This window comes from Phoca vitulina, unplaced genomic scaffold (genome assembly GCF_004348235.1).
Source record: "Phoca vitulina isolate PV1807 unplaced genomic scaffold, GSC_HSeal_1.0 scaffold25, whole genome shotgun sequence".
NCBI classification, from domain to species: domain Eukaryota; kingdom Metazoa; phylum Chordata; class Mammalia; order Carnivora; family Phocidae; genus Phoca; species Phoca vitulina.
The window spans coordinates 44811353-44823635 of record NW_022589728.1 but is presented as its reverse complement, the minus strand read 5'-3'; the positions used below and the strand labels follow the sequence as shown (position 1 = coordinate 44823635).

Genomic DNA, 12283 nt, shown 5'->3' with positions numbered 1-12283 from the left:
ATTTCCATTTCCTCAGAGTTGTGAAAAACGAAAATACATTTATGCCTTGTAAAAGACAAAACACAAATGTTGTTATAGTAGACAGACCATCCTGAATGTAACTATAAAAGCAATTTTCATTCCTTTTACTTCAAGATACACTGTACAACCTTAAAATACTTTATTCACTTCTAACTATTCAGAAATACATTGTGAAAAATGCATTCCTAATACCAGAACATCTATGACTGCACAAAGAATATTAGTAACAAGGAATTTAAGAAGGGGGTTAAATAGCCCTCAAAAACCTAATTCTAGGTAGGCTATAACAAAATATTCTAACAGAAAACAGGCATACTTTAAAACTAAATTTAACAAATAACAAAAGCAAGCATAGACAAACCTAAAAACCTTCATGCCGCAAAGAAAACATTCAAAAGAGTGAAAAGGCAACCTATGTAATGGGAAAAAATATTTGCAAACCATTTATCTGAAAAGGGGTTAAAATCTAAAATAAACAACAAAAAGTAATCCAATTTAAAAGTGGATAAATCACTGAATAGACATTTCTCAAAAGAATACAAATTGCCAGCAAGTATATGAAAAGATGTTTAACATCACTAATCAAGGAAATGCAAATCAAAACCACAATGACCACAATGCTAATGGAATGGCCACTATCACACAAAAAATAACAAGTACTGGCAGCTTTGTGGAGAAATTGGAACGCTTGTGTGCTGTTGGTGAAAATCTAAAATGATGCAGGCACTAAAGAAAGCATTATGGAAGTTCCTCAAAAAATTAATAGAATCACCATATAAGGGACACCTGAGTGGCTCAGATGGTTAAACGTCTGCCTTCGGCTCAGGTCATGATCCCAGGGCTCCGGGTATCGGGTATGGAGTCCTTACTCAGCAGGGAGCCTGCTTCTCCCCCGCCTGTGCTTGTGCGCGCACACGCGCGCGCGCTCTCTCTCTCTGACAAATAAAATCTTTAAAAAAAAAAATCACCATATGAAATCAGTTCTGAGTATATACCAAAAAGAACTGAAAACAGGATCTCAAAAAGATATTTGCACAACCATGTTCACCGCAGCATTATTCACAATAGTCAAGAGGTGGAAGCAGCCTAAATGTCCATTCAAAGAAATGGATAAAGAAGATGTGGTATACACAATCAAATATATCCAGTCTTCTAAAAAGAGGAAATTCTGTCTTGTGCTACAACATGAATAAACATGTTAAAGACATGATGCTAAGTGAAATAAACCAGTCACAAAAAGACAAACATTGTATGATTCTACATATATAAGGTATCTAAAGTAGTCAAATTCTTAGAAACAAAGTAAAATGGTGGTTGCCAGGCGCTGGTGGTGGGGGGAGAAGGAAAAAGGAAGTTGTTGTTAAATGGTTATAGAGTTTTAATTTTTGAAAGATGAAGAAGTTCTACAGATCTATTCAATAACAATGTGCATATAGTTAACACTAGTGTATCCTTCAAAATGGTAAATTTTATGTTATATGCTTTTTACTACAAAATAAAAATACAGGACAGGACTTTAAGAATTCTGAGTTAGGAAGCTGGCAAATCCTCTTTCCAAAAAGCAATGACAAAACTAGACAAAGTTGTCAAAAATGACAGAAAAATCAGAGGCAAAAGGGAAGTCTAACCTCAGGTCACAATATTTGTTGGTACAAGCAACAAAAACAGCAGACTGGCCAGAAAATTAACAGAGATCAAGAGAACAAAACAGCCAAAGACGACCTTGCTATGATTTCACATATCCCTGATAGACTGGAAAGCTATATGCATTTGCCAGGTTGTGCTTACTTAGAGGAGAGGGAACTAACAACCTACTCACTCATGGTTAACCAAGAGACCTTGTAAACCCAGTAAGTTAAAAAAAGTGGGGGGGGGGGGGGGGGGGAATGATCAAATTTATAAACTCCCTGAATTGTGAGCATTATCTAATATATGTGTAGAAGTGGAAGAAAGTGTATGTAAAGAGTGGAAGACTTACTGGTTCAATGGTTTAAACAGCCTCTAGCCAATCAATGGCTGATGACTAAGTTATAGTGACCCAGGGTAATCCCTAGAAAGCCAGAGCTGAATACACAAAGAAGGGGTGGGGGGGGGAGAGCACAAACATTAGAGGCCACACACTTTAGGGGAAACACCACAAATGTGGTTCAGGCAAGTCACTAAAATAAATCAACATCAACAACAACCATCCCCTGGATAGAGGAAATCAGAATTCAGAGTTGCTACAACTTACTATCTATAAAATGGGTTCAAAAATGAAGGCAAAATAAAGGAACATGTAAATAAAGGAACACCCAAATAAAGACTCAAGATAATTCACTGTTAACCAAATACTAAAAGTTCATCAGACTGAAAGGAACACCAGACAGTAACTCAAATTCACAAAAAAGCACCAATGAATGCAATTATATAATCATTAAAGGACAATATAAATATATTTTTTCTCCTGATTTAAAAGGCCATTACCTAAAACATAATTATCAAATTGTACTGTTGGACACAAAGATGCAATACATATGACAATGGCACAAAGAAGGGGGAAGTAATGGAGCTATAATGGAGGAAGTTTCTGTATTTTAATGTAACAAATTTAGCATTAATCTAAAATAGACTATAAAAAATTGGATGTATATTATAAGCCTTTGAGCAACCACTAAGAACAAAAGTAATGTGAAAATTAAAGGAATTAAAATGAAACATTAAAAAATATCTACTTAATGTAAAAAAGTAGTAAAGGATTATGAGAAAAACAAAAAAGAACACAAGAAACATTGACAATAGAAAATGGTAGATGGAAATCCAACCATATGATTAAAAACATTAAATGTGGAGGGATTAAATACTCCAGTCAAAAGGCAAAGATTGGGGGCGCCTGGGTGGCGTGGGCCTTCGGCTCAGGTCATGATCCCAGGGTTCTGGAATCAAGCCCCGCAACGGGCTCCCTGATCAGCAGAGAGCCTGCTTCTCCCTCTCCCTGCCGCTTCCCTTGCTTGTGCTATTTAAGATAAATAAAATCTTACAAAAAAAAAAAAAAAAAGGCAAAGATTGTCAGACTGGATTTTATTTATTTATTTTTAGAGTGGGGATAAGGGGAGAGGGAGACAGAAAACCTCAAGCAGGCTCCACACCCAGCACGGAGCCCAATGCAGGGCTCGATCCCACAAAAACTGAGATCATGATCTGAGCCAAATCAAGAGTAGGACGCTTAACTGACTGAGCCACCAGGCACCCCAAGATGGGATTTTAAAAACGATCAAACTATATGTTCTCAAGAGATTTAGATTCAAAAAGAAATAGGTTGAAAATAAATCTTAAAAACATTTTTAAAATAATTTTTTTCTATAGATATAGAGAATAGATTGGTGGTTGCCAGGGGCATGGCGTGGAGGGTGGGCAAAATGGGTGAAAGGGGTCAAAAGGTACAAACTTCCAGTTGTAAAATAAGTCATGGGGATGTAATGTACAGCATGACGACTTTAATGATACTGAACTGCATATATGAATGTTGCAAAGAGAGTAAATCTTGTAAGTTCTCATTACCAAAAAAATATTTGTTAACTATGCAGGGTAACAGATGTTAACTAGACTTATTGTGATAATTGATCTTTTTGCAATATATAAAAATATCAAGTTATGTAGTACACCTAATATTACACTTTTTTGTCAATTATCTGTTTATTAAAAAGCAGTAAATGAGACTCCAAGGAAGTCATGTGACCCTGTTTCTCACCTGCAATACCTGAAATACAACATTTTCTTGCTATTTAAAATGGTACAGATTCTCTTTTAGGCATATAGGGAATTTTCATTTCTATGATATTAATTTCCAGCAGTGTTTCCTTCCTCCTGTTGTGTTTTTTTTTGTTTTTTTTTTCTTTTTGTTTTTGTTTTTGAGAGGGAGGCAGGGGGAGGGGGCGAGGGAGAGAGCGAATCTTATGCAGGCTCCACACCCAGTGTAGAGCCCGACACAGGGCTCAATCTCATGACCCCAAGATCATGACCTGAGCTGAAATCAAGAGTCAGACATTTAACCGACTGAGCCACTCAGGTGCCCCATTCCTGTTTTTCATATGACTGTTTTCCAAAATGAAAAGTTTATCCCAGTCATGGGATAAAATTACAGTGAATGGGGGCGCCTGGGTGGCTCAGTCATTAAGCATCTGCCTTCAGCTCAGGTCATGATCCCAGGGTCCTGGATCGAGCCCCACATCAGGCTCCCTGCTCAGCGGGAAGCCTGCTTCTCCCTCTCCCACTCCCCCTGCTTGTGTTCCTTCTCTCGCTGTGTCTCTCTCTGTCAAATAAATAAATATTAAAAAAAAAATTACAGGGGCGCCTGGGTGGCTCAGCTGGTTAATCGACTGCCTTCGGCTCAGGTCATGATCTCAGGGTCCTGGGATCGAGCCCCGCATCGGGCTCTCTGCTCAGTTGGAAGCCTGCTTCTCCCTCTCCCACTCCCCCTGCTGTGTTCCCTCTCTCGCTGTCTCTCTATGTCAATTAAATAAATAAAATCTTTAAAAAAAAAAAAATTACAATGAACAAGATGAAATTTGAAAAGAGGTAGTTAAAGCTCAATAACATGCCAGTAAAACTTTCAAAGAGATGGTACTAGGCATGAATAAACACAACACAAAGCAAACGTTTTAAGACAATTAGTGTACTGAGAAAAAAATATATATGTATAATGCAAACAGCAACCACAGAACGACTGGAGTACACTATTAAGAAAATAGACTTTAAGGAAAAAATATTAAAGATAACATAAGATACTTTATAACAATAGAAGGGTTAATGCAAGAAAATATAAAAACATATGTGAACATAGCAACAGAACCCCAAAATACATAAACACTGACAAAAGTAAAAAGATATTTCAACAATCATAGAGACTTTAATACTCACAATAATGTATAGACAGAAAAATCAACCAAGATATAGAAGATCTGAACACTATCAACCAATTAAACCTGAAATCTATAAACTACTCCATCCAACAAATGCAAAAATACACATTCATCAAGGACAATCAGAAAGCATCTGAACTGAATGAAAATGAAAATACAACATATCAAAATTTATGGGATGCAGCTAAAGACATTTGTAGCTGTTTAAATGCCTATAATAGAAGAAATCTCCCAAAAATCAATAACCTAAACTTCTACCTGAAATGGGAGGAAAACAAGCTAAACCCAGCTAACCTAAACAAGCTAACCCAAACCAAACAAGCAAAAAGAAGGACCACAATACCAACAAAACGAAGGAAAGTGGAAAGTAGATGTAGTCAAACTGTTGTAAGATTGTTCAGGAAATGGTAAAAGTACTAAGTTAGACTCTAATAAGTCAAATATGCATTCTGTAACCTTTAGGGTCAGCAACTGAAGCAATTTTTTTTTTTTTAACATATAATGTATTATTTGTTTCAGAGGTACTGGTCTGTGATTCATCAGTCTTACACAATTCACAGCACTCACCATAGCACATACCCTCCCCAATGTCTATCACCCAGCCACCCCATCCCTCCCACCCCTACCACTCCAGCAACCCTCAGTTTGTTTCCTGAGATTAAGAATTCCTCATATCAGGGAGATCATATGATACATGTCTTTCAGGGTGTTATGCTAAGTGAAGCGATTTTTAAAACAGTATTATTAAAAAAAAAACTTTAAAGCAAGAAGAATTACTAGTGAAAGGACACATTTAAGCATGATTTTTAAGTATGTTGAATAAGATAACACTTAAATTTGTGTACACCTAATAACAATTTCTAGATATATAAGGTGAAAGTTGTCAAAATTAAAAAGTAGACAAATAATCATAATTGTAGATATTTTTTTTAAATGTTTTATTTATTTATTCATGGGAGAGAGGCAGAGGCAGAGGGAGAAGCAGGCTCCCCTCCCAGCAGGGAGCCCGATGCGGGACTCGATCCCAGGACCCCAGGATCACGACCCGAGCCGAAGGCAGACGCTTAACCATCTGAGCCACCCAGGTGCCCCCATAATTGTAGATATTAACATACCTTAGTAATTGACAGAACAGCAGATATGAAAATCCACACGGATTTATAAGATTTTAAGAACTCTATTAACTAACTTGAAGTAAATAATATTTATGGAAGAATATAGCAACAACTGCCCAATACACACTTTTTATCAATTGCATATAGAACATTTACAAAAACAGACCATATACTGACTCATAAATTATAATGGATTAAAATAATACAGAAACTACGCTGACCACAGTGGAATTAAATTAGAAATCAGTAACAAAGATAATTAGCAATTCCCCAAATGTTCAGAAATTAAACATACACTTCTAAACCCATGAATCAAAGAAAAAAAAATCAAAATGGAAATATTTTCCTGAACAAAATAATGAAAAAACAACATGAAATTCTGTGACATAGAGGGCAAAAAAAAAAAAAAAAAGTTATAGCACTAAATGCATATATTTCAATAGAAAAAGGTAGGAGGAAAAAATAAATGACAGAAGCTTCCACCTCAGGAAGCTAGAGAAAACAGCCAATTAAATCCAAAGAAAGTAGAATGGGCGGGGGGGGGAAATCAGAAAAATCAGTTCTCTGCAAATAAAATTAATAAAACCCTAACAATGTGATGAAGAAGATACAAATCACTAATATCAGTAAGAAAAAAATATCACAATACGTGTGTGCTCGTTCAGTGCGGACCTGGTACCTCTTTTGTAGAGCGGCAGCTGAGGAGACTCCAGCACTCGCCATGGCTGATGAAAAGCCCAAGGAAGGAGTCAAGACTGAGAACAACTATCATATTAACTTGAAGGTGGCGGGGCAGGATGGTTCTGTGGTGCAGTTTAAGATTAAGAGGCATACACCACTTAGTAAACTAATGAAAGCCTATTGTGAACGACAGGGTTTGTCAATGAGGCAGATCAGATTCCGATTTGATGGGCAGCCAATCAATGAAACAGACACACCTGCACAGTTGGACATGGAGGATGAAGATACAATTGATGTGTTCCAGCAGCAGACAGGAGGTATCTACTAAAAAAGGAACCTGCTACGTTACTCCAGAACTCTGTTCCTCCAGACCAAGAAGACATTCTCAATTAGAAAGCCACAATTTGGTTCCACCACATCCTGACTACTACAGTATAGTCTTCTCTATTATTTCATTTTCCCCTTCCCCATTCCTTTACTGTACATAAAGTAACCGTGTATGTGCACAAGCATATTGCATTTTTTTTTTTTTAACTAAATGGCCAATGGTATGTTTTGATCGACATCAAATGGAGATGGGATGGGGGAAAATACTGCTTCTGTGAAAATACCCCCTCTCCCCATTAGTGGCATGCTCAGTCGGCTCTTATCTTTATATTCCAGTAAGTTATTTTGCTCTCACTGTTTAACAAAAAAAGAACAACATAAAAATCCTTGCATACCTCGTTCGACTGGAGAATTTTAATGTTTTTCATTTATCATTGTAAAACCAAGGACAATTTTGTACGTAGCTGTTACATGTAGGGCAATCTGTCTTTAAGTAGGGATAAATTACTCTAAAAGAAATGAATCCTAGATAGTTTTCCCTTCAAGTCAAGCGTCTTGTTGTTTAAATAAACTTCTTGTTTAAAAAAAAAACAGATCCTAGATTTTTTTTTAAAAAAAATCAGTCAACTTTAAACTGGACCAAAAAAATCCAACTCTATGGCTTTAAATATAGACAATTCAGGGCAGGGGCAGGAAATTTTTCGGTAAGGGCCAGATAGTATATACTTAAGGCTTTTGCAAGCCATGCACTCTGTCCCAGCTACTCAACTCTGCCATTTTAGTTCTCAAAAGCTGCCAGACAATATGTAAACAAATGAAAATAGCTGTGCTCCAATAAAATTTTACTTAGAAAAGTAGGTCCAAGCCATTGTTTGCTGATCACCGGTTTTGAAGAAATGGAGAAATTCAGTGAAAAACTAACCAAAACTAACAAAAGAAGAGATAAAATCTAAATAGTCCTATATCTGCTAAAGAAATTAAATCATAGTGGTGCTTGGGTGGCCCAGTTGGTTAAGCATCAACCCTTGGTTTCGGCTCTGGTCATGATCTCAGGGTAGTGAGATGGAGTCCCAAGTTGGGCTCCACGCTCAAGGCAGAGTCTGCTTGTCCATTTCCCTCTCCCTCTCTCCTCTCCGCCCCCCCCGACCAAATAAAATCTCCAAAAAAAATTAAATCAAGAATTTAAAACTTTCCAACTAAGAAAACTCTTGACCCACATGACTCCAGGATTCATTTTTCCTAAGATTTATAAAACTAGTAAAAGAACAAAGTTGGAGATTACACACATCTTGATTTCAAAACTTACTACAAAGTTATGGTATTCAAAACAAAGTGATTTCTGACCACAGACCTATAAACCACAAAGGGAACTGTATTGAGAGCCCAGAAATAAACCCTCACATCTATGGCCAAGTGATTTTCAAGAAGGATGCCATGACCATTCAAAGGGGGAAAGGACAGTCTTCAATGAATGTTACTGGAAAAGTAAACACCCACTTATAAAAACAAATGAAGTTGGATCCTATACCATAGGATACTATACCATACACAAAAATTAACTCAAAATGAATCAAAGACCTAAAAGTAAGAGCGAAAAATATAAAGCTCTAAGAAAACAAAGAAAAAGCTTCATGACACTATATCTGGCAATAATCTCTTGTATAGGATACCAAAAGCCCAGGCATCAAAAGAAAAAATTGTTAAGTTGAACTTCAAAATTTAAAACTTTTCTTCATCAAAAGGCACAAAAGACTCAAAGACAACTCACAATGGGAGAAAATATTTGCAAATCATGTATCTGATAAGGGACTGATAATCAGAATATATAATTCCTACAACTCAACAAAAAAAAAAATGCAATTTTAAAGAAGGGCAGAGGACTTGAATAGACATTTCTCCAAAAATATACACATGGCCAATAAGCACATGAAAAGTTGCTCAAAATCAATCATTATGAAAATACAAATCAAAACCACAGTGGGATAGCATGTCACATCCATTAGAATGCCTATAATAAAAAAAAACAAAAATCAGAAAATAACAAGTATGGTGAAGACATGGAGCAACTGGAAAACTTGTACGTTGCTGTGGTGTAGCCACTGTGGAAGGCAGTATGGCAATTCCTCAAAAATTTAAACATCGAATTACTATACAATCTAGCAATTCCACTGGTGGGTATATACCCAAAACAAATGAAAGCAGGGACTCAAAACAGATATTTGTACATCCATGTTTGCAGCAGTATTACTCAAAGTAGCCAAAAGGGAGAAACAACGCAAATGTGCATCAATGGACAAATGAACAAAATATGGCATATACAATGGAATATTATTCAGCCTTAAAAAGGAAGGAAATTGCGATACATGCTACAATATGAATGAACCTTGAAGACACTGTGCTAATAAGTTAAATAAGCCAGTCACAAAATGATAACTATTGTAGGTTTCCACTTGTGAGGTGTAAGAGTAGTCAAATTCATAAAAACAAAGTAGAATGCTGATTGCCAGGGGCTGGTAAGACAGAATAGTGAGTGAGTGGATCAAAGGGTACAGAGGTTCAGTTTGGGAAACTAAAGAAGTTCTGGGGATGGGTGGTGGTAATGGTTGCACAACAACATAAATGTTATCAATGCCCCACAGAACTATAATAAAAAAATGGCAAAAATGGTAATTTGGGTATGTATATTTTACCAAAATAAAAACTAATATCAATCTTACACAAACTCATTTATAAAAAAAACAAAATACTTAATAATTTAATGAAGCAACATATCTATGATAATCCAAACCGGATAAGGACATTACAAGAGAGAGCACAGACCAGAATCACTTATAAACATACCTGCTACAAAACTAAACAAAAATTGTGCTCGCTTCGGCAGCACATATACTAAAACTAAACAAAAATTTAGCAAATCAAAGCCAACACATAAAAAGGTTAATACGAAGTATGGGTTTATACCAGGAATTCAAACTCCATCTAAAAACTCAATGTAATTCACCACATTAACAGAATAAAAGAAAAATCAGATAAATTCATTAAATGTAATATTTGATAAAATTCAAACCCATTCATGATTTTTAAAACTTGTAAAAGGAGGAACAAAAGAGCATTTCCTTACCCAGTAAGGAGTACTTACAGCTAGCAACATGCTTAATAGTAAAATATTGAGCACTTTAACACTGAAGGTGGGAACAAAAGAAGAGTATTTTCAAGATGTCTACTCCACACTGCAATAAAGAAATAAAAGGTACAAGCACTGGAAGATGTAAAACTGTCACTATTTGCAAATGGCATGATTGCGTACACAGGCAATCTAAAAGAAAACACCAAATCATACAAGTTAGAAAGGGTACTGAATGGAAGGCCAATGTACTAAAACAACTGTATTTCTGTGCACTGGTAATGTACTTAGAAAATGAAATTTTTAAGAAATAATGCTCCTTATAACAAAAAAAAGATCATATTTAATGAAATATGTGCAAGGCCTCTCTTGAAAACTTCAAATCATTGCTGAGAAAAATTGAAGACTTAAAAATACAGAAAGCAATGTTCTGTACCGGGATTAAAAAACTCAATACTATGTTAAAACAGTATGTGTTAATGTTAATGCTCCCAAATTAATCTATTGATTTCATGTAACCTCAACAAAAATGTCAGTGGGTTTCCCCCTTAGGGGAAAATTCTAAAATTTACAAATTGAAATTAAAATGTATGTGAAAATGCAAAGGATCCACAATAGTTACGACAAGGAAAAAAAGAACAAAGTTACACAAATTACACTATGAGATATCAAAACTTACTGTAAAAGACAGTATGGTAATGACACAAGAATAGACAAATAGACTACTGAGCAAATACAGAGTTCAGAAATAAATCCACACATATATGACAACCTGATTTGCAGTAAGGCTTACTGCAATTCAGTAGAAAAAGAATGGTTCAACAAATGGTGTGGATCAAATGAGTCTCAAAGAAAAAAAAAGGTCCATCTTGACCTCTACTTCACACTTCCAGAAAAATTTTAGATAAATCAAAAAAAAAAAAAAAAAAAACAATAAAACTTCTAAAAGAAAACAAGAGATGGGACAGCAATATGCAAAAAAATGAAACTGGACCATTTTCTTACACCATACACAAAAATAAATTCAAAAGACCTAAATGTGAGACAGGAAACCATCAAAATCCTAGAGGAAAACACAGGCAGCAACATCTTTGATCTTGGCCATAGCAACTTCTTACTAGACACGTATCCAGAGGCAAGGGAAACTATTGGGACTTCATCAAAATAAAAGCTTCTGCATAACAAAGGAAACCATTAACAAAACTAAAAAGCAACCTATGGAATAGGAGAAGATATTTGCAAATGGCATATCTGATAAAGGGTTAGTATCCAAAATATGTAAAGAACTTACAAAAGCCAACACCCAAAAACCAAACAATCTGATTAAAATGGGCAGAAGACACGCATAGACAGTTCTCCAAAAAGACCTACAGATGGCCAATAGACATATGAAAAGATGCTCAGCATCACTCATCATCAGGGAAATGCAAATCAAAACTACAATGAGATATCACCTCACACCTGTCAGAATGGCTAAACTCAACAACACAAGAAACAACAGGTGTTACTGAGGACGTGGGAAAAGGGGAACCTTCTTGCACTGTTGCTGGGAATGCAAACTGGTGCAGCCACTCTGGAAAACAGTATGGAGGTTTTAATAATCCACTGAGTACCCTATGATCCAGCAATTGCACTACTGGGTATTTACCCAAAGGATACAAAAATACTAATTTGAAGGGATACACACACCCCAATGTTTACAGCAGCATTATCAACAATACACAAATTACGGAAAGAGCCCAAATGTCCATCGACTGATGAATGGATAAAGGAGATAGATAAATATAGGTATTTCTATCTATACATACATAATGGAATATTATTCAGCCATAAAAAAGAATGAAATCTTGCTATTTGCAACATGGATGGAGCTAGAGTGTATAACGCTAAGTGAAGTAAGTCAGAGAAAGACAAATACCATATGATTTCACCACTATGCGGAATTTAAGAAACAAAACAAACGAGTAAAGGGGGGCAAAAAGAGAGGAAGGTGGGCGCCTGAGTGGCTCAGTCATTAAGCGTCTGCCTTTGGCTCAGGTCGTGATCCCAGGGTCCTGAGATCAAGCCCCATGTTGGGCTCCCTGCTCAGTGGGGAGCCTGCTTCTCCCTCTCCC

At 36.1% G+C, this 12283-nt stretch overlaps 2 protein-coding genes across 8 annotated transcripts in view; one reads left to right on the top strand and one right to left on the bottom strand.

Moving 5' to 3' along the window:
- Window positions 1-12283, bottom strand: part of VPS13B (vacuolar protein sorting 13 homolog B) — a 749374-nt gene that overhangs the window by 734035 nt on the left and 3056 nt on the right. The gene's annotated exons all lie outside the window — the stretch shown is intronic.
- On the top strand, window positions 6581-7636 carry LOC116642903 (small ubiquitin-related modifier 2-like). Its single transcript, XM_032421512.1, has one exon. The coding sequence runs from the start codon at window positions 6636-6638 to the stop codon at window positions 7044-7046; it is 411 nt and encodes a 136-aa protein (XP_032277403.1). The 5' UTR covers window positions 6581-6635; the 3' UTR covers window positions 7047-7636.

Bases quoted from the DNA above. Each gene is read 5' to 3' on its own strand.
- LOC116642903 (XM_032421512.1), top strand. From the start codon at position 6,636: ATGAAGAAGATACAAATCACTAATATCAGTAAGAAAAAAATATCACAA.